This window comes from Adiantum capillus-veneris, chromosome 18, assembly GCF_014529385.1.
Source record: "Adiantum capillus-veneris isolate H3 chromosome 18, ASM1452938v2, whole genome shotgun sequence".
Classification (NCBI taxonomy): Eukaryota; Viridiplantae; Streptophyta; class Polypodiopsida; order Polypodiales; family Pteridaceae; genus Adiantum; species Adiantum capillus-veneris.
Window position 1 is genome coordinate 98859981 of NC_140948.1, and position 27158 is coordinate 98887138.

At 46.0% G+C, this 27158-nt stretch overlaps 1 protein-coding gene across 2 annotated transcripts in view; it reads left to right on the top strand.

Annotated features, from left to right (window-relative positions):
• Positions 1–511: 511 nt before the first annotated feature.
• LOC147436075 (ALG6, ALG8 glycosyltransferase family) overlaps positions 512–27158 on the top strand; it is a 34544-nt gene continuing 7897 nt past the window's right edge. Inside the window, exons 1-3 of one of the 2 annotated variants that reach the window (XM_086488970.1) lie at positions 512–1344; positions 22753–22959; positions 23044–23281. In XM_086488970.1, coding sequence (XP_086345096.1) covers positions 568–1344; positions 22753–22959; positions 23044–23281 — 1222 coding nt within the window. In that variant the 5' untranslated portion in view covers positions 512–567. Of the gene's footprint in view, positions 1345–22739; positions 22960–23043; positions 23282–27158 lie in introns of both variants that reach the window. The other variant, XM_086488971.1, reaches the window with a different exon arrangement.

Below are 27158 nucleotides of genomic sequence, written 5' to 3' on the forward strand. Positions count from 1 at the left end.
GCATACACTTTGCCATGAGCCACACACAGTTCACAGACGCATAAACCAAGTTTGGGCTTTTACAAGGAGCCCTAAACTTTATAGAGAGAAAAGCATGTCATAAACCTACAAAGAGCATGTAAATGCCGTACCCGAACAAAGAAAAAACGGCCACTAGGATGCCACCATGGCGTCGGTTTGCCACACCACATGCTCATGTCCACAGGAAGTCGAACCCAAGCCCACCAAGGGAACCACACTCTTTTGACCACTCGGATCAACAAATCTGAAACAGAGCCAAACCAAAGCCCGAACCACAACCACCTTGCGAATCTTGGGTACAAGGGAGCCAATCCCTTCCTCACCCTGCAACACCGTCCTACATATGAAATCTTAAGCATCCACGGTTGATTAGTAGTAAGTACTACTGTATGTCAAAGGATCACTTTGATGACTATAGCACATAGGCCGATTGAGCAGTTTAATTATGATCAAAATTAAAAAGCAAGATTTTTATTATTTTTCACCGAGGGGTTAAATACATGGCGCCGCGAAGGGGTCGATCACGACACACTGCACCAGACGGCCATGGCGTTTGTCGCCAATGAAGTCTGCGTTTCTACTATGAAGCGGAGGAAGCAGCACGATTTCGCAATGGAGAAGAATGCAGCTGCAGGGCTGAGAGAGGTAGTATGGATGGCGGGGGTAGCTACCTGCATCAAGCTACTTCTTATTCCCGCTTACCGCAGCACAGATTTTGAAGTTCATCGTCACTGGCTCGCGATCACAGCCTCCCTCCCTCTCAATCAATGGTACCTGGACGAGACCAGTCCGTGGACGCTCGACTACCCCCCCTTTTTCGCCTGGTTCGAATACGCCCTCTCCTTCTTCGCCTGCCTCACAGATCCCCTCATTGTCAACCTCACTCTCGGTCTTAACTATGAAGCGCCCTCTGTGGTTTTGTTTCAACGAGGCTCTGTTATCTGCTCCGATCTACTACTCTTTTTGGGTGCATGGCGGTTCTGCCGGAGCCATCCATTGCACCTGCAGAGGCTTGCCTACCTGGCTATTTTTTTCTCTCCTGGTCTTTTCATCGTCGACCACATACACTTTCAGTACAATGGATTCCTGCTTGGAATACTTCTGCTTTCACTTTCCTATTTGAAAGATGGAGATGACCTAGTGGGTGGGATCGTCTTTGCAATTCTGCTGTGTTTCAAGCATCTCTTTGCCATTGCTGCGCCCGTATACTTTGTTTACCTTCTCCGGCATTATTGTCACGATCTAATGAAGTTTTTGAAGCTCGGGGTCTCAGTTATATCAGTTGTTCTGGCTGCTTTTGGGCCTTTCTTGTATTATGGACAGGTACAAGCTCTGGCCCTTTTACCAACCTCTTCATGCGTCTTGCACATTAATTTTTATAGGACTTAGAACTAAGGGCATCATTTCATTTGTGGCTTGTTTGAGGACTTAAGACTTCAGGGTACTTGTTACATGTGAATGTGTGTGTGTGTATGTCTTTTTTTTTTGCAAAACTCACAATCGTGAGTGAATTGTATTATAACCATCGAAAGAAATACAGAATGGCCTCAAGCTCAAACCGAGCCTTGAGGTTCGGAAGATAACAAACTGGACGCCTTTACAACATATTTGAGCTAACCTTCTAGGCTTTACCTTATGGGTGCCAACATGGCTTTGATAGTCCTAGACCAATCACTCAAGGCTTCTTTGCATCCAATCATGCACATCGTTACTCTGCTCTCTTGTATAATCTCCGAGAGGCTTGCTACAACCATTTCTCCTTCAAACACCCGACGGTTCCTCGCATGCCATAACTAAGGCTGTAACAATCCCTGTGCTTTATGCCTGTCAAACTTGACCTTCAAACTTGACCTTCTGGCATACCAAGCACCTGCGCACAAACTCATCCACATCCTTCTTGAGTCTCGGCCAAAAGAAGTATCTCTCTACCTCTTTCATGGTGGTAGCAATGCCGCGGTGACCTGTAAACGGTGGACAGTGGCATTCGGTCATAACCATTTCCCTCAATGGCTGTGTAACGCACAACATGGTTTTTCTCATCAAGTAGCCATCGCGAATGGAATATCCTGCTACTATTTCTCCATCTCGTATCCGTGTGAAAACGTCTGCAAAATCTATATTCGTGGCATACTGATTGACCATATCCTCAAAGCTCCTATGATGTATCGCGGAAATAGCCAGAACCAATGGCTTTCGAGACAAAGCATCTACCACCAAATTCTTCTGTCCCTACACATGGACAATCTGGAAGTGAAACTGTGATAAGATGTTCGCATCTGCTTTTCCGATAGCTGCTTCTGTGACAAGAAGTAGCGTAAACTCTGATGGGCTGTAAAGACAATAAAATCCGCTCCGAGTAGGTAGTGCCGCCACTGAGTAAGAGCATGGATAACCGCCAAAAGCTCTCTCATAAATCTGTGCTGTCAATTCCGGCCTTGAGAAGAGTTGGCTCTCGTAAGCAATGACATGGCCTTCTTGCATTAAGACCGCACCCAAACTACGACCACAAGCATCGCATTATAGTTCAAATGACTTCTGCAAGTCTGGCAAAGTCAAAACTGGTTCCGTAGTCAATTTCTCTTTCAAAGTCCGAAAGGCAGTTACTTCTGTGGGTCCTCACGAGAAAGGGACTCCTTTCTGTGTCAAAATATGCAAAGGGAAAGCAACCTTTGCAAACTTTCGAATGAACCGCCTCTAAAACGAACACAATTCCAAGAAGCTTCTAACGTCATGGACATTCTTCAAATCGGGCCAATCACGGATAGTCTCAGAATCCATTTGCACTCCTGCTGTTGACACAATGTGTCCCAAAAAGTGTATCTCTGGTAGGAAAAACTTACTTTTCTTCGCATTAATCACTAACTCGTGATCTCGTAATGCCTGAAAGACCTGAAGCAGATGATCTTTATGTTTTGCCTCATTTTTGGAGAAAACAATGATATCGTCAAAGAAAGTGCCAACAAATAGCTTGTACTCTCGAAAAGTCCTATCCATCATCCCGGTTAAATGTCGTAGGAGCATTGGTTAGGCCAAAAGGCATCACCAAAAACTCAAATAACCCAAAAGTCGTCCGAAAGGCTGTCTTGTAGACGTCTCCCAGTGCGATTCGGATCTGATGATATCTACTCTTCAAATCAATCTTGCTAAAACACGAGGATCCCTGTAATCTGTCGAGTATATCATCGATCCTAGGAATCGGAAATCTGTTCTTGACGTTGATTTTGTTGAGAGCTCTATAATCGATGCACATTCTCTAAGATCCGTCTTTCTTCAAAACCAACAACACTGGAGAGCAATACGGTGAAGTACTAGGCTGGACAAGACCCTTTTCCAAGAGGTCTTTCACTTGGTTCATAATCTCTTCGTTCTGTGCTCGGCTCACACGGTAAGGTGGCCGGTTCGGTGGTGTGCTTCCAGATATGAGATCAATAATATGATCTTCAGGACGAGCATGTGGTAACTCGCCTGGCAGGCCCTTTGAGAAGCAATCGGCATGAGCGTGGAGAAAATCTTGGTGTTCTTTATCAAGTTCAGACATATTTGTCCTATCCTCATCACTCAACTCTTTCAAAAAGATCGAGTAAACAAACAGTTTAGATAGATATCAGATCAATAGTATGATCTTCAAGACGAGCAGGTGGTAACTCGTCTGGCAGGCCCTCTGAGAAGCAATCGGCATGAGCGTGGAGAAAATCTTGGCGTTCTTTATCAAGTTCAGACATATTTGTCCTATCCTCATCACTCAACTCTTTCAAAAAGATCGAGTAAACAAACAGATTAGATTTCATTAACTTTGAAATGGCCGAAGCCGATACAATAGGGATAGACTTGCCCTTTAGTTTAATATCAAGTACAATGATTGTACCCTTCTCTGTGGTCAGTGTCGCTTTCCTCGCCCGATAGTCGACCACGGCGTTGTTCTTGTGGTACCAGGAAATTCCCAAGAGAACATCACAACCTTCCAAAGGCATTATGTAAAAGTCCTCATGCCCTAAATAGTTTGCCAATGCAGGTGTAATGGCTACGTTCCTGTCGGGTGCTGCTAGAATTGCCTTCGCAAGTGGTCCCATGCAATTGGGAGTGATCTTGAGCTGCGCCGCCAATTCCACTGAAATGAAGTTGGCCTTGGCTCCTCCATCAAAGAAGATCAGGGCTTCTTGATCTTTCACTTTGCCCCAAGCTCCGGCAAAGTTTTGTACTCTCGTCCGACGTGCTGGGATCGGTACGGAAGAACCAGTCCCGTTTTCATCTTGCCTTTTCTTCCACGTTCCTCAGCTGCTCTCGAACTCTCAGGCCTCTCGTCATCCTTGTCGTTCTGTTCTTTCTGTGCCTTTTTAGGGCACTTCGTGGAGATATGCCCGCATCCAAAGCACTTTTCTTCCCTGATGTAGCGAGCCCGCTCTTGAGGAGTAAGCTTGGGTCGTGCATCCTTCTTTTCTGGGTTGCTCTTTCTCTTTCTACTTTCATTTGTCGAAGTCTGTTCGGCTCTTTGTGTCATGATCTCATCAGTGGGGTAGGTCAAACTGCCAGAGTGAATGGCAAAACCCCGTTTCGTATGACTCATCACCTCCTGAACGGAAGCTGACTTTTGTTCCAAGCAGTGATCTCGGATCTTTGTAGGTAGACCCTAGGTAAACCGCTCAGTCTGTTCCTTGAGCGAGATCTTCTTAAATGAAGAGGCGGGTAGAAAAGAGCTCTAGAATCTCTCGCAATAAGCGTCCACTGTATCCTTCTTGGTCATCCGAAGATGGTTCCAAGCAGTTCGTATATCACGTTCATACTCTCGAGTCAGCCACAAAGAAATAAAAAGCCTCTTGAGTTTCAGGCATTTAACTGGCGGAGTCTTGTTTAATAGAAGCGTGGACCACCAAGTTCGAGCATTCCCTTTAAAATAAGAGGCAGCTCTCCGAATTTCAGAGTGCTCTGAGTAACGCCCTCCCGCGAAAGCGATGTCAAACTGTTGTACAAAAGACAAAGCCTTCGAAGCATCTCTATAACCAGAAAAAGTGTCAAATTTAATTGACTGTCCACCTTCCTTAAACTGTTGGACTTTCTTGCTTTTATCTTCGAGAAAGTCATACTGGTTGGCTTTGTAAAAATTCTTCTTCTTTGCATAAAAAGTTGTTGTCATCAGAGTCCGAAGTGTTTGTAGACGAGTCCTCAGTAGAATTGTCAATCACTGGGCGAGATTTAGACTTCTTTGCATTTTTCTTGCCCTTTCCGAAGCATTGCTTTTTGCCTTTTCGGTCTTCTTCTCTCGCATCAGATGAGTTCTTGTACTCTGAACTCAGATTAATACAAAAAGAAATACCGAAAGGGGCGCCAGTCTTTGGGGCCATTATCTATTTATATGTAAGTGGTTCACCCTCATCTGTCAACATTACATGATCCAAAGAGGGGTTAAATCTCTACGGTTGCCTTCTCAAACGAGTTGACCTGCTTACCCAATGATCTATATTCTCAGGCAATAGTTCTACATTATAAGGCAACTCATTTTCAGCTTTATCATGCTGCTGAAAATCATTTTCAGCCAATCTTGGTGGCTGTCCATCCTCATTAGGAGCATCAATATCATGTCCTACCTCTTCTGGCTCAAGGTTAACCGGCTGATTATCAATTTCAGCTTGCGGTAATGCATCATGAGTCTCTTTTTCAACATCAATGGGTCGCACGGAAGGTTGAAATCTGACTGTTTTCTTGTTAGCATCAGATTTTGTAGCATTCTTAAGCAATTTTTCCTCATTGAACACTACATCTCGGCTGCGTATTACCTTTCTAAACTGTGGTAACCACACCCTATAGCCCATTTCACCTTCTTCTCCATAACCTAGGCAGACTCCTTTAATGGACTTCATATCAAGCTTTGTTCTCAAGTCATTGCGTACATGAGTGAAAGCTTCACAACCAAATACTCTCAAATGATCATAAGAGGGAGGTTTGCCAAACCAAACCTCCTCTGGAATGTCATTTTTCAGTGTACTATTAGGAGAGTGATTGCAAATATGAACTGCAATTTTCAATGCCTCCCCTCAAAACTCTTGGGAAAGATTAGCGGTGGACAATATGCAACGCACTCTTTCGTATAAAGTACGATTCTACCTCTCAACCACACCATTAGAAGACGGATTATAAGGGGTTGTCAACTCCCTTTTAATCCCATTTTCATCACAAAAACGCTGAAATTTAGCAGGTACATACTCTCCTCCATTATCAGATCTGAGACATTTAATCTTAGCACTCTTTTGAGTAGTGACAAAAGGATGAAACTTCTTAAAAGCATTAAAAGTCTCACTCTTACTTTTCAACGAATGCACCCATCCTTTCCTAGTACAGTCATCAATGAATGTAACAAAATACAATGCACCACCAAAAGACTTAACATGCATAGTGCATACATCGGAGTGAATAAGATCAAGAGGATTAGCTTTGGGAGAGACACCAGAGTAATAAGAAGATTTCTTTTGCTTTCCATAAAGACAATCATTACAAAAATCCAAGTTTTTACCTTTTACATCAACCCTCTTCAAAGAGGAAAGCACATCAATATCCTTTTGGCTCATATGGCCAAGTCTCTTATGCCACAATTCCGTATGTGAAGCAACTTCAGCAACAACAAGAAACTTGCCAGGCAAAGCTTTGCATCGAAGATGGTACAAAGTACCTCTTTTAGACCCTTTTGCAACAAGCATAGAGCCCTTACGCAACTTCCATGAACCCCCAGCAAAGATGGTAGTATAACCATGTGCATCTAACTGGCCAATAGATAGGAGACTTTTTTTAATACCTGGTACAAACCTGACATCATTCAACACAAGCTCTTGACCATTGTTAAGAGCCAAACGTACAGTACCCATTCCCTCAATATTGCAAGCAAAATTATCTCCAAGGTACACTTTGCCATAATTTTTTTTTTGACACACCATAGGGCCCACAGGGGGAGGTGCCTATCCCTTCCAAATATTAGCCATGTTACATGGTCGGGCAAGGGCCGCGTACCATCGGGCAAGAGCCACGCGTAGGCATCACCATGGCCACCTAATTGATGCACCACATGCTGGGAACGGCGGAGAGAACTCGTAGCAACCAGCTAGGAACCTCCTCCTCGGGTGACCCACCCCAAGAGGAGGATGCACTCGAGTGTCCAAGGGCAAGAGCCCTAGCAACGTGAACACCAGGTGAGCACAAGGTGTCTCTCTAGAGTGTGACCCAACGGGGGATTTGAACCCACAACCCATAGGTTGAGAGGCCAAAGCCTTACCGTTAGACCAACTCTTTGGGGACCACACTTTGCCATATTTGCCTGCAGCATATGTAGCAAAACACTCCAAAGATGGAGTCACATGGAATGAAGCACCAAAATCCACTATCCAAGACTCGGATAGGTCATCATTAGCACTAAGCAATGCATCAATGACATCTTTCTTCGAATTAGCTATCACCAAATCTGAGGGGCATGAAGCCGCAACCAAAATTTCCTCAACGTCTGACAACTCCTCAATGACCACACTAGAGGATACATTCGCATTCTCAGTATCCCTGGAGGAATTACCTACCGATTTTTCCCCTTTCTTCTCATCTTTCTTCTTCTTATCTTGCTTTTCCTTCTTCCTTTCCTGCTCTTTCTTGAAATACCTGCAAACGGGTTTCTTGTGACCCTTTCTGCCACATTGATAATGAGTGACATTCTTATCCTTTGTCTTGCTCTTACTTCTATTTTGAGTCTTGTTTTCCGCATCACGCTTTTGATTTCTACCTCTTGCATTTGGGCAGAACTGCCACCTTTCCCACTAGACTTGCGTCTAATCTCTTCATTGAGAATAGACCCTCTCACACCGTCATACGTGAGGGTGGGACTGTTGCTCAAGGAGACAACCAAGGTTTCCCAAGTATCTGGCAATGTCATAAGCAAGAAAATAGCTTTCAGCTTATCATCGAATTGCTGAAGTCCACCGTCCTGCAACTGACTCAACGCACTTGTAAAAGCACTCAAATGCTCAGTATCTGACTTCAAGTCATCAAGCTGCATATTCACTAACTTTCGCATCAAATGCACCTGGTTCATAGGTGTAGTGTTCTCATAATTGGACTTTAGCTTGCCATATTGCATAAGCAGAGTCCAAACGCTTGATGTCCGTCAAAATGTCGTCATTGATTGCCATTTTGATGTAGGCCATAGCCTTCTTATTTAACCTGACCCACTCTTCGTCAGACAAACCTTGCGGCTTATTCTCTTTCAATGCATCTTCACAATCCTTTAAGAAAAGGATACCTTGCATGCGTTCTTGCCAAAGATCGAAGCCTTGACCATCAAACTTTTAGTGTCATATGCGGAAGAGAGATGCAATAGGCTGAAAATTTCAGCAAATAGTAGCAACCTCAAGACTTTGCATACAAAGAGCCACAATTTCTTTACATGAAACAGTCCAAATCTGAAATTTCAGCTGAAATGTGCAATTTCAAGCACTTGTACTCGGCTTTTCACTGAATTTGTCGCGACAAACATTAATACATGTGATCCCACAACTTTGGTACACTTGCGTATTGCTGTTTTGACTTGTAATAATCAGTAAATCACCTATTTTGACCTAAAAACAGTGTGTTTTGGGCTGTTTTGGCAGTTTTGGTGATCTTTTCGACCTCGGAAGCAAGGGGCTTCGTGATGGAAGCGGAATTAACAGCGGGAGAGCAATTTTAACTCGTTGTCCAGTAGACTGCACAGAGCTGTTTTGAAACCCTAGGGCTCTGATACCAGTTGAAAGCGCGAAGCAGAAGGTACTGGTAGGTGCGCGTCGCGATGTAGTGCAGGATTGGGGCAAGAAGCAGGAGGCGGAGTGCAACAGAGAGGAAGCGTTAGGGATCGAAGTAGGAAGGGAGAGAGAGCTTGTACGTTTTTGGAAAAACTCACTAATGTTTTGTTGTGGGTTTTCCACTTTTATTATAAGGGACCTTTTAAAAATGTGTCCAGGTTTTCAATGTGAACGTGGACAAAGTAAAGAAATTGTACATAAGGGGTTATTTAGGGCCTTTAACCCAACAGTCATCTCATCCAGATAGATATTTTGAGACTAGAATCTCATTCAATTCACATTCACTTAGCCATTAGATTGAGATATCGCTGATCTCTCATAAATGTCTAGATGCACTAAGTTCAAATCATTCATCAGACAAAATGCTGCAGACATTTCATCTTTCTCTACATGTCTCTAACAACACATGAAAGAGCACATGTTTTTAATTCAATTAAGGAAATTTCCAATTTAGTTTACATCTATTCATAAAGTCATTCCGCAAAATAGTGTTAGCCTGTTAGTATCCCTAAAATTCCGAAGAGAAATTAGTGACTTTATTCAATCTAGGAAATTTGTGACAAAGGAGTACCCCCTCTTGTGTAGTCCGCACCGCACCAGATTCAACCTGCTTGTTCATTAATGACTTTTGGCATAGACACTGCTAATAACATAAAAGCTTCAAGGTATATGTCACGTGATACATCCAACCCTATGTGTCCGTGGACAGGCTACAACATGACCGAGGTTCAATTCAGTCAGTCTAGAATAGGAAGTGATTTGGCACTTTTGTGAGTTTGTTCGCAGACCGTGCATGTCCAGACACTTAGATTAGATGCATATCCTCTGGTTGCACACAGCATGACCATCAGATTCTAGTCATATCCCATCAGTAGCATTTTTACAGTACATAAACCTATTTTTCCTATTTTTGACATTTTTCACTGTTGCTAATTGGACTATTTTCTTATTTTTAATGATTAATTTCTTTTTTAGGATATTTTATTATGTGCACTAAGAACTGTTAAAAGATTGTAGCTACAAGAACTGCCATCAGGAACGGACAACTCTGATGTGTCATTTGCTTTGCTGGGTGACGATAAACATCGCGAAGGAGTTTCCGTACGTTCGGTAGAAAGGGCCGGGTTACTAGTGCCCCTGATGCGTCACATGATGGGTGACGGGTGCATCAGTAAGGGGGCATCCCGTAGGCTAAGGAGGAAATCCGAACTGAGTAAGAAAATACGCGTAAGAACGCAAGCACAAGAATAAAGATGGGTTCAATGAAGCTTTTTACGAAAAGCAGGAACAATCGCGGGAAGGCAGACGCTTTCCCGCGAGGAATCTATGTTTGCATTGCATTCGTGCATGTGGTTGCATCCAGGGACGCCTGGGAAGTGTTGTGAAATGCATTGGTTTTAACTTATAAGGTTTTATTGAGTTTTTGGGCAGGTTCAGACCAATTTTAAAATATGCCGGCCGCCCACTTAATAAGTGGGTAGCCACTTAGAAGATAAAGCAACAAAACCGGCCAGCGAATTCTCTCTCCCTATTTCGGGTAGAACAGCGCACAAAAAAAAAAAAAAAAAAAAAAAGGCCGCGATCTCTACGCGAGCAGTTATTCGTGCTGTGGCCAGGGAGCTATAAAAGCGCCACAGGCCCTCACTCACGGGAGGTACCAATGTCAGCAAGAGAAGACTCTGCCGCAAGAGATCGCGAGACTACGAAGCACGGAAGTCGCTTTTTCCCGTGCAAGAGCGATAGGTATCTATTGTGGATTCGCCATACGAATTGTTGTCGCGTGTTTGTGTGGTTTGTTTTGCAGGAATCTCCCGTCTTACAGGAAGGCCCTTCACGGGAAGTACGGCTTCACGCCTAAGTCACTTACGGGAAAGTATGGCTTCACGCCTAAGTCCCTTACGGGAAGGAACGGCCTTGTGCCCAAGCCCTTTATGGGAAAGCACGACCTTCGGGTCTAAGATTATAGAACGGAGGGGTTTCCTTGGGTTCTCGTGCTTGTATACGAATTCTCCCTGAATAAAAGAATACTCTTAACGGGGGGGGTACCAGCCCATCTTCTGGTCCCCGGTACTGTGTCGATCTTCTCACTTTATCTCTCTCTCTATCTATTTCTCTCTATATCCTCTGGCTTCAATATTAAGTGATAAATTTTATTTATCCGAGTATATTTTATAATGTTATGCGCTCCCGTTTTGTGACATTCACTTATTATTTTTAAGTGACTTTTGTTGGAAAGTAGGTAGGGCAATTTTGCTAAGTTTGTATATAAGCAAACCAGAGCTAGCACTTTCTGGCAGAAGAAGCAGCAGGAGCACCTTGCTCAACAGGCAACTTCTCAGCAAGACCAACCCCCGCGACAACTCTGGCGATTTTCAGCAGATGAAGACCTGCAGTTTTCAGCCCTAAAGACCTGTTGTTTTCAGCCCTCATAGTAGCAGATTTTTAGCGACAAAGATCATCAGATACCAACGTTTTTTTTAGCGTTTTCAGCAGTAGCAGATTTCAGCCAGCAACGTTTTTGGACAGCAATTCATAAGCGTCAGATTTCAGCCCGTAGGTCGGTCTCGCCATCTTTGTCGTCGACATCGACCTAGCTTAGACTTGCATCAGTCACATGCATTGAGTTTCTACCAGTTTGTGCAATCAATAGTAGACCACTCTTGCCGACGAGAGTGGGGCCTTCGGAGGAGGGTTTTACGTCTCTGGTGTCGTATTTCTCTTCTCTCTCTATCTCTCAGTCTCATACACTTGCACGCATAGTGTCCATTCACTTTGTTCGTGATCATTGCACTCTCTCATTAAGGACGGAAGGCTCTCCCTTCCATAAGAACAAAAAGGAACCTTGAGCATATTACGGAGCACTCATCTTGAGCAAAGTTCAAACATTCATTCTGCTTCATGTAACGTTGGTATTAGAGCTTTGGCAGTGTTCTGTATCACTCAAGGAAAGAACCACAAGAATCACAAGATTTTTTTTTGCTTGTTGAGGTCGCACGAACCCAAGTTCGCTTGGGCGTGTCGATTCCTAATCGTGTTTTTGAAGAGTGACAGGAATCCCAGGAAAGAAGGGCTTGTCCAGCCTCCCCTTGTGCCTCTTTTCACTCATTGAGAGCGGACCGTGCACTTAGCGGCCGGCCAATCGACGTGAGGTGGGAAAAAGCAACCTTGGTGTGAGCGCAAGGCCGCCAAGGGGTGTGCCCACGGAAAAGAGTAGAACTCGGGTGAAGAGAAGATCCTTCTCGAACACAGATTGCAAGCGAAAGAAAACCTCAAGAACCTCAACAACCTCAAGAACCCAAGAACCCAAGTTCCTAGTGAACTTAAGAACCCAAGACCACAAGAACCCACAAGAACCCAAGTTCCTAGTGAACTTAAGAACCCAAGAACCCGCAAGAACCCGCAAGAACCCACGACTTCAGTGGATGGTCATCACTCGAAGCGGAATGGCTACTTCGCTTGGAGGTGATGAGCATGAGAGAGACAAAGAAGAATTTTCCCCACCAGGAGGTTTTTCCGACCCTCCCCCTTCCCCATCTACGCCAAGGATTGCACTAACTCCTATGGAGGAGTTGACGCAGTTGTTTATGGACAACAAGTTAGACCGCGAAGCACGAAAAGCAGAAAGAGAAGCAGACAGAAAGGCCTACGAAGAAGAAATGGCAGACATAGATTGTGAATACGAAGAAAGCATGGCAGCCATAGAGCGTAAGTACGACTTGGAAGACCAAAGAAAGACAAGCCGAATTGGATCGCGAGAACAAAGAAAGTCAAGCAAAATTTGGTCGCAAGAGCAAAGCCATCAAAGAAAAGAGCGACCAAAACATGAAAGAGTTGTGGCGACTCTTTTCTATTGTGCAGTCACAGATACAAGAGATTCCGGAAAAGGAGACTATCTCTTCTTCTCCAAAGCGTGACACACATGATTTGCATGATGATTTGAATGACAATGATTTGCGCGATGATTTGAATGACAATGACAAGCATGATGATTTGCATGATCAAGATGTGATTTCTCACAAGCATGATGATTTGCATGAAGATGAAGTGATTGTTCACAAGGATGATGAGTTAGTTGATGCTTTTTCTAGCAAAGCTAACCTTGTTGTAGATTCGATCAATCACGAAGGATCGATCTTGGCTCTCGAGTGTAGGTCCAAAGTACCCCTTCATGAAGAACCGATCTTGGCTCTCAAGCCTCGCTCCAAAGAACCCTCACAGGAAGTATTATGTGTTCGCATGATTCATAGGCATGCATTGTATAAGTGTTTCATTCGTGATCGTTTCCTGTATTTTAGTCAGCGTCTTTATGTGATTACTTTTCCTAGGCATGACATATTGTACGTTGAGCACGTTCCACTCATGAATGAGCATGAATGTATGCGGATTGTTCATGAAAAGCTGGAAAGTATACATTCAAGGAAGTCACATTTCATGTCTCTTCCTTGGCATGACACATTTGTAGCAAGAGCACATGAAAGTATGAGCACCAAGCATGGGCATTTCCGTTGTGAATTGCCACAGTTGATTGCTTTAGATCATAAGAGAAAGATTCAATCTCATTGTTTGCGTGTGTGTGGTGAACGGTTTGGCACTCCGTATCTTTGTTCATCTACAGTGCATGCACATCTTTTAGGAAGACAATATTTTTTCCAGTCACTTTACATGGAATAGGTATAGGTATGTTCATGGTTTTGTGTTGGAAGTGGTTTCAGGAATTTTCAGCCATGGAGATTCTTGAAGAAGGTAGACGCATGACTCTCGACGAAGTTGAAGCATCGAAGGAGCCACAGAAGACTTTGTGTCGCTTTCGGCGCGGCCCAAAGAAGCAAGCGTTGCAGACCTTTATGAAGTTCAAGTACCGTACGACCCACACATCAGAGTGGGCCGACGAAGAGTCCCTTCCAGGATTTCGGATGTTGTTGGCGATCTCCCTCGACACCATACAGCTTGGTACCAGTACCTCACTTTGAAAAGGAGGGGATGTCACGTGACACATCCAACCCTATGTGTCCGTAGACAAGCTACAGCATGACCAGGGTTCAGTTCAGTCAGTCTAGAATAGGAAGTGATATGGCACTTTAGTGAGTCTGTTCGCAGGACGTGCATGTCCAGACACTTAGACTAGATGCATATCCTCTGGTTGCACACAGCATGACCATTGGATTCCAGTCAGATCCCAACAGTAGCATTTTTACAGTACATAGACCTATTTTCCCTATTTTTGACATTTTTCACTTATTATTTTTAAGTGACTTTTGTTGGAAAGTAGGTAGGGCAATTTTGCTAAGTTTGTATATAAGCAAACCAGAGCTAGCACTTTCTGGCAGAAGAGGTAGCAGGAGCACCTTGCTCAACAGGCAACTTCTCAGCAAGACCAACCCCCACGACAACTCTGGCGATTTTCAGCAGATGAAGACCTGCAGTTTTCAGCCCTAAAGACCTGCTGTTTTCAGCCCTCATAGTAGCAAATTTTCAGCGACAAAGATCTGCAATTCATTCCGCTGCGCCTAACAATATAGCTCTCTTTGAAGAGAATTTGCAAGGTTCTCCTCCTTCCATCCACTTTGCATCGAGGGCCAAACAGTACCCTTGACTGAATTACCTAGTGGACCTAGCTTACCTTTCTGTTCTTCACTTGTGCCCTGTGACGTGTTGGTAGCCCTATTGGCCTCCCTGTCCTTGGCACCTCAATCTGGATCTGTGAAATTCTTTGATCTACCAGTTGATTCCCTTTACTTCCTTTCCTTGTGCCCTTGGACCTATAGGTAGGCTCGCTGGCCTCCCTTGTTCGCCGGCACGTCAGTCTCAATCGTCGGAGCCCTGAGACGCACTATCATTTCTTCTCTGGAGTCCTTCGATGAACTTGCATTTGGTTGGGAGAGCTCGTTGCTCATTGCTTGTTGTACGCTCCCACCCTCGCCATTGCTATCGTTGCTCCCTCTCCTCCTCCCATACCGTCAGCTGATGCGCGTGCTGCTACTGCTGCTGTCTACTCTGCTTGCAGCTGTCCCCAGCGCGCAGCCTGCCCACCTTAACCTCGCACCCACCAACCCCAACCTCGTTCTCCCTCTATCAGCCACCCCTTTTTACCAGCCGTATCCTCCTTCGCGTCACTTTCTCAGCGCGTTGGTAGAATGTATTTCAGCCTACTGTGAATGTCTCGTCACCATCTTCAGCAGCAGCCACAGAATGGCGGCTTCTGCTCCACCTCAGAGGGACTCTACAGAAGTTCCCTCGCCCGACACCGTGGAACCGACCCTTCGACTTGCTCGAGCTTACTTCAGACGATGGCATCATGGTTTTGACCCTACAGGAGGCTGACTTGCCGATTTCGGTCTGCTTCCCAGGCCTGAGGCGAGAGTACCTCCCTCTTCTCCCCAAGATTGGTACCATGTTTGGGATAGTTTTGGAGTCTCCGCGCAGTGCAGCTTCAGTTGTGGCCAAGGCCGTAGGTTTACCTACTCTGTGAGTTCTTGTTCGAGACACACTCCCTCCCGAAGGTGGTACTAGTGCCTTGGGTGAGTGGAGATTGGATCAGACAGAGAGTGGAGTATTTGGGTCTCCCAAATCAGTGTTTCATTTGTAGACAGATGGGCCATTTAGCAAAGGCCTCTCCTCTGAGGAGATCTCGACCCACAGCGCATGCGCAGCCTCACAAGGCTGAGCTTGCTTAGCAGCGAGATACACATGATGCACAGGCTGGTACCTCGATAGAGACCAGCGATTAGACAACTGACGGTTGGCAACAAGTGGCTGATATCGGGGGCGGGCTCACCCCACTGCTCCCCCTGGCGGCTGACCTCCTGCAGCTCAGTAGCACTGGGTTTCGACAGGGAACCGTTTTGACCCCCTTTAGCAAGACCCGCCTGAGGAGGCTCCATCCACTTCAGATCCTCCGCCTCCACCTCCTCCTCCCTGAGACGTTGCCACTCCCCCTCCTTCGCCTCCTCCCTCTCCTCCGCCTCCACCCCCGCCTCTCGTCCCTCTCTCTCTTGTGGGGCCTACAGCCTCATCTCCCGACCCCTCCCTCACTCCCTCTCAAACGCAGGGGGATTGGATACGCGTCTGGCGCGAGGCGATCTCTCGGTAGTGCTTTCGCTACGAGCCGTGTGGCTTGGGAGGGACATCCCCATCTGAGGCCGCCTTTTTTGGTGCAGACTTCTCCTTTTGCAGCAGTCCCTAGAGGTTTGACTAGCTTTGACATTGCCAATAGATATGCTTTTCATGACCCTCTATTGATTGAAGCAAGATAGGTTTTGGTTGGTGCTACGCTCCAGGGTCACTTTTGAAGGGCTACCATGTTACCAGGATCTAAGCATATATTGCTGGTACCACTATTTCACTTCTTGGGTTACCACTAAGAGATTACTTTGGAAAGGAATTTGTGATAAATTTAAAAAAGAAAAGGGGAATTTTGAAATGTTAATGGCCTTAGTAGTTGGAAGGGGCCACTGATTGTAGGGAGGGGTGTCTCAGTCATCATTTCAAGATATGCGTGATGTGACTTTTCATAGGACGACGTCGCCATCAACTTTTGACACTTGGACTTCTTGGAGGGTACTCTACGTAGGATGGGCTTCTCAGGTGCTTGGATCAAAGGTGTGTCAGCTCTCGACAGACGTGCACACAGTCAGGTGCTTCTGGCACGAGGTAGAGGAGTCCGTTTCATGCTCACACGCTCGGTCAGACAAGGCCGCCCTCTCGCTCCCTTCATCTTTTTGTTCTATGCCAAGGCGATGAGCAGATTCTTGGTTTCACAGCAGGTTGGTCTACGTGGCTTAGCGCTCCCTATCTGTGGTGATGAGCTACTCGATACTGAGTTTGTAGACAACTCAGCTTTGTACTTGGAGGGCCAGGAGGCCAACTTGCACAGGTGTGAGCAGGCTCTTGAGACTTTTTGTTGTGCATCAGGCGCACTGATCAACTAGAGGAAGACAGTTGCTTTTTGGGTTGGCAGTGCTCCTACGCCTGATTGGCTGCCAGGTGAGGGTTTTAACTTGATTCCCCCAGGGACTGCAATTCGCTACTTGGGCTGTTAGGTTGGCTTGGACTTGTCTTCTTAGCAGCAGACCGCTCCCCTTCCTCCCGTCCATCAGGAGGAAGTTGCTACATTGGAGTTCGACACGACTCTCTTTGGCAGGCAGAGTTGTAGTGGCCAACCAGGTGTTGTTGGCTATTATGTGGTACATTACATCTTGCTAGATCTTATCGAGCTCCTGCATTAGCCAGGTAGAGAGCCTGCATTCTTTGGTCAAGGCGTGACACTGAGATAGCCCGGGCCAAAGTAGCATGGCAGGTCATCACTCTACGTTGTTCTCGGGGGGGTTGGGAATCATAGGCACAGCACAGCAGAGCAAAGCCCTTCTTGGGAAGTTTGTGGTCAGAGGACTGCTTTCAGGGAAGGAGCCCTGGAAGGAGTTTTTGCTTCAGCGGCTTATAGCTCGAGTGCCTCAGGCAAGAGACCCTTGGAGACCTTCCATCAGATGGATCTTTACAGAGATGCGCAGAGTTGGTATGAACAAGAGACTGGAGGATCGTTTCGCAGTGAGCCTGCTTCGCTCTTGGGAGCAGTTGTGGAGAGGCCTGGAGCATCAGTGGCCCTCCCGCACGGAGGAGCGCGTGAGATAGCCCCTTGTTTGAAACCCCATGGTTAGCACTCAAAGAGGCCACTTAGTTGGTGGTAGGCCTCATGTTTCTTGGGGTCCCATGGCAGAGGGTTCAACACGCACTCTAAGTGACTGGCTTCAGTTCTCAGGTTTGCCAGAGAAGTTACAGAGCTTGTTCAGAGACTATACCCTCACGCGACTTCACGCGACTTCACGAGGATGGGGGCCTTCACGCGATTGGAGGTCCTCATCGCAGCTCGAGCTTGTTCAGAGACTATACCCTCCATGTTTTTCGAGATAAGAGGGCGAGGGTCGCCTACACAGAGTCTCAGTAGAGGCTCCACAGGTTGCATAGTGTTGTTTTCAGAGGATTCGAGTAGTGGGCATCTGCGGGAGGACTTGTGTCATCGATCCTGACCCAACAGCTCTTGCGACAGGCCATTGGAGGCTTTGGGCTTGGGAGAGTTGTCCACTGGCACGTGTGCAGTGGGATCCTGGAGAGTGGTTTTGGAGGGACCCTTTCTCCGCAGCTGACGATCCAGGGGTCCCTTTCTTTCAGTAAACTGTTCGACTAGGACGTCACATCATAGTTACCATGAACGGGAAAACGGAACGGGAACGCGGAACAAAACGCCATTCCCTGTTATGGGTACTCACGTTTGAAACACGGAACGGGGATTCGGAACGGGAACTTGGAATGGGAACGGGGAACGGAGACCTAAAAACGGCCATTCCCTGCTACTATGCGTCACATACTGCTAGTATGGAGGGAGGCTCGTCCTGCTGTAGCACCTCATTGGCAGGAGGGTCTAACAACTGAGTTCTTGTCAGCCTTTTGGGCGAGGTTGTGGGACGCTAGACAACCACGGTGAGTCACTTTGTTTCAGTGGCTAGTTGCACATAGAGCTACAGCAGTGGGGAGCTGGCTAGTACATAGTGGCCTTTTGGTAGCATGTGCAGCTTGTGACCATCCTTTGGAGAGTCAGCGTCATTGTTTGTGGGACTGTCCTATGGCACAACAGGTTTGGCTTCGGGTCCTTCGGCTGATGCCAACTCTTTCCACAGCACGGCAATACACTTGGGGGGCAACTATTTGGTCCACTCTCACGGGCCCTGCACTACAATTTGAGCAGAATGATAGTGATACAGGGGGGCCGACCTACACTCGAGCCTGCTATAGAGCTTACCCCACTGGAGTGGTGCAATGAGAGACAAGTGTGTCGGGAGCTCGTCTGTGGCCTGACACTCTGGTTCATTTGGCGGGCCCGCTGTTTCTGCATCTTTGAGGCTCGCCTTGTGCCACTAGCGGAGATGGTTCGAGATTTTTGGTTGGAGGTGGTCCATACTCTCAGGGGACAGTTCGAGAGACTTGAGGGCAGCTCCAACCGCATGCGGGAGCGCAGAGAGGAGTTCCTTCGACTCTGGCGCCCTGGGCCTTTCTTCACCATGGTCCGGGGTGAGCTCAGCTGGCACTACCGTCCACCAGTGTGGCTTTTCCCTCCCATCTCTTGTTTTTGGCCTCATTGTACATATGCTGTTATGGTTGATGTAGCCCTCTCTAGTAGGGGTGGTTGTAGCCCTTTGGGCAGTTTTATTAACTAATAGAAGGATCTCTTTCTTGGGAAAAAAAAAACTTGCATTTGGTTCCCTTAATTTGTCAGAACCCTCAGATGCGCTACCATTTGATTTTCTAACTGGGCCGGAATCGTGTGATGAGTTGTCATCCGGTTCCAACTTCCCCCGATTCATTCTTTGCACAGGAAGACTCTTGCCTTGTTGAGGTGGATGCGGTTTTATTTGTAGGATAAGTCAATGAGCCGGCATGCATTCTAAATCCTTGTTTAGCATGTCCCATAAGTCTCTGAATAGAGTGAGACTTCTGTTCCAGACATTACTGTCAAATCTCTTTTGGCAATCCACATCAAAACTGCTCAATCTGGTCCCTCAAAGTAATCTTTCGAACGAGGACACTGGCAAATACGTATCCCAAAAGCAGTAGTCATCCAACGTGTTTTTCTTAGTCATGCTCAGATGATGCCAAGTTGTGATGACATCTTCATATTCTTCTGTTATCCAAGTTGACGTGATTTTATCCATGTTGTAGGTGATTCTCTGTGTAACAACAGAGTAGACCACCATGTCTGTGCATTTCTTTTCAAGTAAGATGTTGCCCTTCGCACCTTGGAGCATTCCGAGAACTAACCTTTTGAGAAGGCGACGTCAAATTGTTGTATGAACTCAACAGCTCGATGGGCGTCCTGGTAGCCTGAAAACGTGTCAAACCTGACGGCCCGACCCCCTTCCTTGAACTCCTTGGTCTTCTTGCTTATCTGTTCACTATCAAAAGAGGATGAGCTCCCATCCTCTGAAGTGCTAGATGGCCTCCCAAGCTTTCTAGACTTTTTCAGACATCAGCTTTTCTTGCTCTTCTTACTTTTTCTCCGCTTCTTCCACCTTTTCTCATCCTCACTGGAACTAGAGGAGTAGCTTTTGAAGACTAGAAGCTTTAGGAGATTACTGCTTTTGAGTTAATTGATTTTGGGGCTCTGCTTTTGGAGCATCCCTTGTGAGAATAAATAAGCCTTAGGGGCTCACTTCTCTAGGCATCTGGACGCAGAGACTGAGAGTGAGCACCCACGGGCTCTTGTACTTTGCACACAGATTAATATAAAAAGAAATACGGAAAGGGCGCCAGTCTTTGGGACCAATACCTCTTGGCACGGAACTACGCTGGGCTGCGTCAACTTTTATGAATTGTTTTAAAGTGAATCTCTGTTATTTCGCGATAGAATCTTGACTTGGTTTAGAAGTTTGTTATAGTGGTATCAGAGCACGACTGATTTCTCTTCTACTGGGAATTTCGATCCCTATTTTCGCGACACTTACGGATTCCGACAAGAATCAATCGGCTTCTTTTGCATCTGCTGATGCGGGAGGAGATCATGAAGAAGATTCAACCGAATTAATAGAGGAAGAGTATGGGCCACCTCGGCCTACTCGGTACGAACTTCAAGAGATGGAACGTCGACAACAAGTTGACGAGTGCACAAAGCAGATAATTAAATTTCCGAAGGACCCTCAGTTTGCAAAATTTTTGTCTCAACAATCACACTCAGTGGGGCAGAAAGCCACCAAACCACCCATCAAACCGGCAATCAATAAACCTCCTTCTTCGAGGATGTTTACAAAACAAGAACTGCAAAAAGTGGTTCAGACCCAGATCAGTCAGCTTTTGGACGCGAACAATCAATCCAAAAAGCGAGTGAAAAAGTGCAAGAACGGGCTTGACTACCGTGGTTATTTGGGCCGTCAATCTTCTTTTGCACGCGAACAATCAATCCAAAAAGCAAGTGAAAAAGCGCAAGAAAGGGATTGACTACCCTGGTTATTTGGGCCGTCAATCTTCTTTTGCATTTGCAAGAAAGCAGAAGAAGTGTGTACGATTTGAAGGACTACCTAGTTCTTCTTCTTCCTCTTCTTCTGATAGTTCTTCTAGCTCTTCGGACTCGAATGAGGAGGACAAAAAGGGCAAAAAGCGAAGCAAAAAGCAAATCTTCGGAAAGGGGAAGAAAAAGGCAAAGAAACCCAGATTCTGCCCAGTTTCTGACAGCTCTACAGAGGAGTCATCCTTTGACCGGATGACCATATGTTTTATGCAAATAAGAAGCACTTCTACAGACCCAACCAATATGACTTCCTCGAAGACAAGCAAGAAAGCAAAAGAATTCAAAGAAGGTGGACAGTCAATTGAATTTTTTTCAGGGTTCCGAGATGCTACGAGGGCTTTGGCCTTCATCCAGTGGTTTGACATAGCCTTCTCTGGAGGGCATTACTCAAAGCACTCCAAGATTAGGAGGGTTGCATGTTTTTTAAAAGGCAATGCTCTAACATGGTGGTTCACTCTTCTTCGGAGGAAAGAAGCTCCAGTCAAGTGGTTGAAATTCAAAAGGCTCTTTATTTCTTCTTGGATGACCCGGGAGTACGAACAGGATATACGAACCGCTTGGAACCATCTTCGGATGACCAAGGGAGATTCTTTGGATGCTTATTGAGAGAGGTTTTGGGACTCTTTTCTACCAACCTCTTCATTTAAGGTCGTCTCTTTTAAGGAATAGATTGAGCGGTTTTGCTGCGGACTCCCTATAGATATCCGAGACTACTGCCTTGAACAAAAGTCAAATTCTATTCAAGAATTAATGGGTCATGCAAAACGGGCTTTCTCGATACATTCGGGAAATTTGACTTACTCCATTGATGAGATCTTGACTCAGAGAACCCGACAGACCTCCAATAATGAAAGTAGAAAGAAAAAGAGTTCACAAGAAAAGAAGGATAAGGATACACGACCCCTGCTGACTCTTCGAGAAAGGGTCAACTATATCAGAGAGGAGAAGTGTTTTGGTTGCAGGGAACATGGGCACATCTCCGCAAAGTGCCCTAAAAAGGCACAGCAAGAACAGACTGAAGAGAGGCCAGAGAGTTTGAGAGCAGCAGAGGAAAGTGGTAGAAAAGGCAAGATGAAAGCAGGACTGGTACCAGATTGCATGGGTACTGACCCAAGCCTGATTGATGAAAGTATAGAACTTTGCCGAGCTTGGGGCAAAGTGAAACATCAAGAAGCCCTGATTTTCTTTGATGAAGGAGCCAAGGCCAACTTCAAGTTACTTCCTTGGGGTTTCGATGCCGACCTTGTTGGCTTCCCCTTTTGGCGGTGCTTTTTAGTGGCTATCTGGTGGTGTCTCCTTGACCTCCTCTGTAGCACTTCACTGGTGGTTTCCTGTTCCTCCTGGATGGGCACCTTCTGTGGCAGCAGTTTTGGATACCGTCTTTAGCCTCTTCTCCCCCATCCTTCACCCTCGTGTGTAGTCGTCGCCTCTTAGTGCATCCAAGATGCTGTCTAGGGCTTCGTCAGTTATGTCCCATACTTTTTTGGGTGGTTTTCCTCTTTGCAGCAGCTTGGGGGTGCCGATCTTTCAGAGGCTTTGGTGGATACCCTCTCCCTCCTGCTCCTTCCTCCTTCAGTAGTTGTCAGGACACTTCTTACCCTCATTAGGAGGGGTTTATTCCCCTGGCGTTTTCAGACTCTCAAGTTTGTGGCCACTGGCCCTAGTAATTGCCTACGGGTGTTTGCTGTAACAGTTTTTTATTTTTCCTTGGGGTAGGCACGATTTTTGGGCACTCCAAGGGGGTTCAAGTAATAGAAAATCAGCAGTGCTAAAGAGAGAGTTAAAAGATTTCTTGTCTAATATATTTTCTCATGCATGGCCTGTCTAATGCTGAAGCCTTGTTTTTATTTTATGGCAAGTGCAACAGGACAGATTGGTCAAGTTTTGCGGCGGCTTTTCCCATTTGGCAGAGGATTGTGCCATGCTTATTGGGCTCCAAATTTTTGGGCACTTTACAATGTCTTAGACAAGATGCTTTTCTATGTATTAAGGAAACTTGGTGTTCACGTGATGAAGGAAAAGGCGGTCATGACTGGAGGGCTTGTTGGAGATTTAAAAGTCCATGCCATTCTCCCACAGGTCTTGAATACATTGTAGATTCCTTTTTTGCAAAAGTTTTGGGTGCTTCAGGACTTTGTATGATAATTTCTGGTATTTTTGCAGATTACACCTGGGATTAGCATGCTTCTTGTGCTTCTTGCCATGTTTCCATGCCTCGTGAAGCTCTGGAAGAAACCACGTAAGGAGAATTTGTTGATTTGTGTGGCATATGCTTATACATCTGGATACATCTTCGGATGGCATGTGCATGAGAAAGCATCTCTGCACTTTGTCATACCCTTGGCGTTGGCTGCAATCAACTCTGTTGAGATTGCAAAGGAATTTTTCTTCATTTCTACAGGTATGGTGTCTGCTTATCGATTAGCATCAAGAAACATGCAAGTACTTGCAAAGTTTTGGAAGCTGTTTATTGTGTGCGTGTGTTTTTAAGGTTCATTTATTGTTCCCGATTCGTTGCATCATAACATGTTTCACATGGTTGTATTAATAAAACTTATGAGGAGGTGATTACTACATGTATATATATGTGTGTCTGTGTGCACACGTAGGGGCACGCCTGTGCGAGAGAGAGAGAGAGAGAGAGAGAGAGAGAGAGAGAGAGAGAGAGAGAGAGAGAGAGAGAGAGAGAGAGAGAGAGAGAGAGAGAGAGAATGTTATATTAACATCTTCGAAAGGCCAAAATGACCTATGAGACCAAAAAGTTACAATTGGTGAATCTGATACCATGTCTGAGTATGGAAAGTACAAAGAACTAACACTAAAACTAAAACACTAAGGGAATGAATTTGAAGCTGATTTGGAATTGAAATGAGATAGGGGGGGGGGGGGGTTGGCAGCTTCAAATGAAATCTCTCATCGGTCGTTGTCGAATCTCATCAACATCCTCCATGGTCAGTACTCTGGTTGGGCGTCTTGCATGTCGAGCTAGAGTGATCTGTATCTTCTGCTGCAGCCTTTGTCGATGGTGGGAGACCCCTCGAGGTCGTGGGCGTGTGGATCTGCCTAGCTCAATGGCTTGGTCAATCAACGTACCTCTAGTGTGGGTGGGCTCTGAGATCTGCTGTGATGACTGCTCCTCTGGCTCTCCCCTGGCTGGTGTCTCTCCCCTGATGTCCTCAGCAAGCTCTCCCTAAGTCTGCGTAGCTCTAGCAGAAACAATCCGAGACATCTCTGATCCTCGTATCTCACGACTCTAGAAAATGGTCTGAAACCCTCTCTGAACAGACAATGGAAGCGGCCGCGTATCTCATAGTATGCCGGGCAATGACATGTGTAGTGCAGCTCTGTCTTTGGTTCTGAGTGACATAGGTGACATATCCTGGCCCCTGTTGGTACCCCTCGAAATCGGCCAGTCTCGATCTAGAGTTGATGTGAGGATGTGCGTATCTGCTCAATAGCGCATCGTATCCCATGAGATAAGTGCGTATCCGTGTATGCAAGCCTAGTCACAAAACCGTCCTCCATGAATGAGTTGGAGAAGATGCTCTCTATAGAAGGCCATCTTCGTGCCCAACTCCTGTGTCGGTTGTATCCATGTGCTCCTAGTATCTAGCTGAACCAGATCTTGGCATATGAGTTTGGTGATCTCTATGCGTGTGAGAGACAGGGAGGGTGCATCTAGGGAGTATTGAAACGGAGGCAATCTATCCATGATGAAAATATGTGATTGAAACCATGCTGTCATGTGTCCATACCAACATGCTGTATTGCCTTGTAGTGCTAGTTGTTGAGACGACTTTAAGGCAAGCCGAGCATATCTGTCCCTGGGGAGATTCCATAAACTGTGTATAAAAGATATTCATCTAGTCAATGCCTCAACCACGGGGGGGAGGGGGGGGGGGGGCGCGGCTAGCTTGGCTCGGATAATCTCATGCGGCACTGAGGCCTTAGCCCAAATCATCCGAGCGATCATAGAGACCAAAGGCCTCTCCATATATCTCCATCCATCTGTGTTGCCAGATCTCCTATGATAGTCTACTGAGGATAGCCATACCTGAACTCCCTAGAGCATAGCTGAAGTCACTAGAGTGTCAAAAAGCCAGAGCTTTCTTCGCGGTTCTTGAAACTGAACCTGCGAACACATTCAAGGCTGCATATGCTCTCGTCGGTCCACCGAAAACTACCCCAAGATAGGTATATGCATCTGTGTACTCCACAGTTTCCTGGCCATACGTAAATGTGGGTGCTGACCTCTTGACCCACTGTGGTGTGGCGTTGAACACCATAACCTTGGTTTTCCCAAGGTTGGTAGACAATCCACTGTCACGAGCAAATGTATGCAAAGCATCTAAATGATGCTGCATTCCCTTTGGAGAGTCAAAAATCAACACAATATCATCAGCATATAGTAACAACGGGATCCATGTCCCTGCTAGTTGAGCCCCTCTGTCTCCTTGACGTTCTACATAGTCTGAAAACTCATCTACATACATCCCAAAAAGAGTCGGAGATAGGGGGCATTTCTGCTTCACTCCAATAGTAGAGTGGACCATGTCAGACATTCCCTCAGTAGTGCGTACCCGCCCCATCACTGTCCTGTATAAAGCCAGAATACCCCATATCAGCTCTATAGGCACACCCATGTCCTGTAGTCTGCGTAGAAGTCTGGCTCTCGGCACTGTGTCAAAAGCTTTGCGGAAATCCACAAAGCTACAATAGATCCTCTTGCCATGGTGTCTACACTCCTCAATAATAGCTCTGAGTGTCAGAATTTGGTCAAGAGTGGAGAAACCTCTCCTGAATCCTACTTGCCCTGGTGCTCGTATGCCCTCTCGCTCTGCCCATGTACTCAGCTCCTGCTCAAGAAAGGATGCATATAGCCTAGCCAATGTGTGACCAACCATGATGGTGCGATAATTCCCGGGAATCATGGGATCTTTTGACTTGAAAATAGGCACAATCGTAGACATACTCCAAGTCTCAGGAAAGCCTTCATACATGGCTCGATTAAACACCATAGCAAGAAGCTCTGCAAGCATATCTCTGGCATGGATGAAGTGCTCTGCTACCAGACCATCATGATCATGTGCTCTCCTTGTCTTCATCCTGTTAATGGCTTTCCTTACCCTCTCGGCAGTAGAGAAAGTACATGTCTCAGGGCATGTCTCTAGTGGGTCCGGCAAAGGTGGTTGCCCGGATGCTGTGTAGAGAGATGTGGCATATTCCCCCCATGTCTCTGTGGAGGTGATCGTTGGTGGTGGTGAATGCTCGTGGAATAGCCTCCATGCTTCGCCTGAGTCTTGACTCATAAATAGCTGATACAGATCCCGCTCTAGCTGTGATAGATAAGCCCTTTTCTTTCGTCGCACTAGGCAGCGAAAGATAATCTGTGACTGTCTATGTGTGGTAATACCCATGAACACTTCCCTCAGTAATTTGATCCTCGTCTCTCTACACTCATCATACCAACTGTACTGGGGCATGCTCCCAGATCGTCTCCGTGTAGGCTGGGTGTGGGGGTATGCTTGTGATGCTGCATCATGGAGCGTCTCTGTCAATATCTGAGTGAGTTCATCTAGTGGCCGTCCCGGCTCCTGAATGCATAGCTGCCTGTATATCTCATCCATATACACAGAATCCGTCTCCCTCACGAAGGTATACCGAGTGTGCGTGGGGACCTCTCTTAATGGAGCTGTGTTGAACTGAAACATAAGAGTGAAAGACAAGATTGCATGATCAACTACTACTCCAACTGGCCTGGTGCTGAAAGAATGGAATGAGACCTGGCTGGGCCATAACATAATCCACTGTACTAGCACCATGTCGACGTGGAAAGCATGTAAAACCTCCAGCTGTCGAAATCTTTGTAGGCCATTCAAAATGGCCAATCTATGTGCAGTTCCCATATCTATCAAGTATCTGCCATACTCAGTGTACTCTTCATCTTGTGATAGTGTGGATAGGCCCATCTCTGTAACATCCAGCTCCCTAAGCATCTCCTTGGAAGTATCATAAAATATTGTCTGGTGATGGGCAGTCCTAGCGTTGAAGTCCCCTAGTATGATAATGTCACCATCCTTGGAAAACTCCCATATGTCATTAAAATAGCCAAGGGGGACTGTCCTCTAGGTGATGCATATACTAACGTATTAGGAGGAAAGTAACAAATAGCAATGTAGAGGTATTTGCCCGTCTCTGCCCTTAAACTCACCCACATGTACCTGGCCTGCTCATCCTTACGTGATATATATATATCGATGGCTGCAACTCCTCCCTGA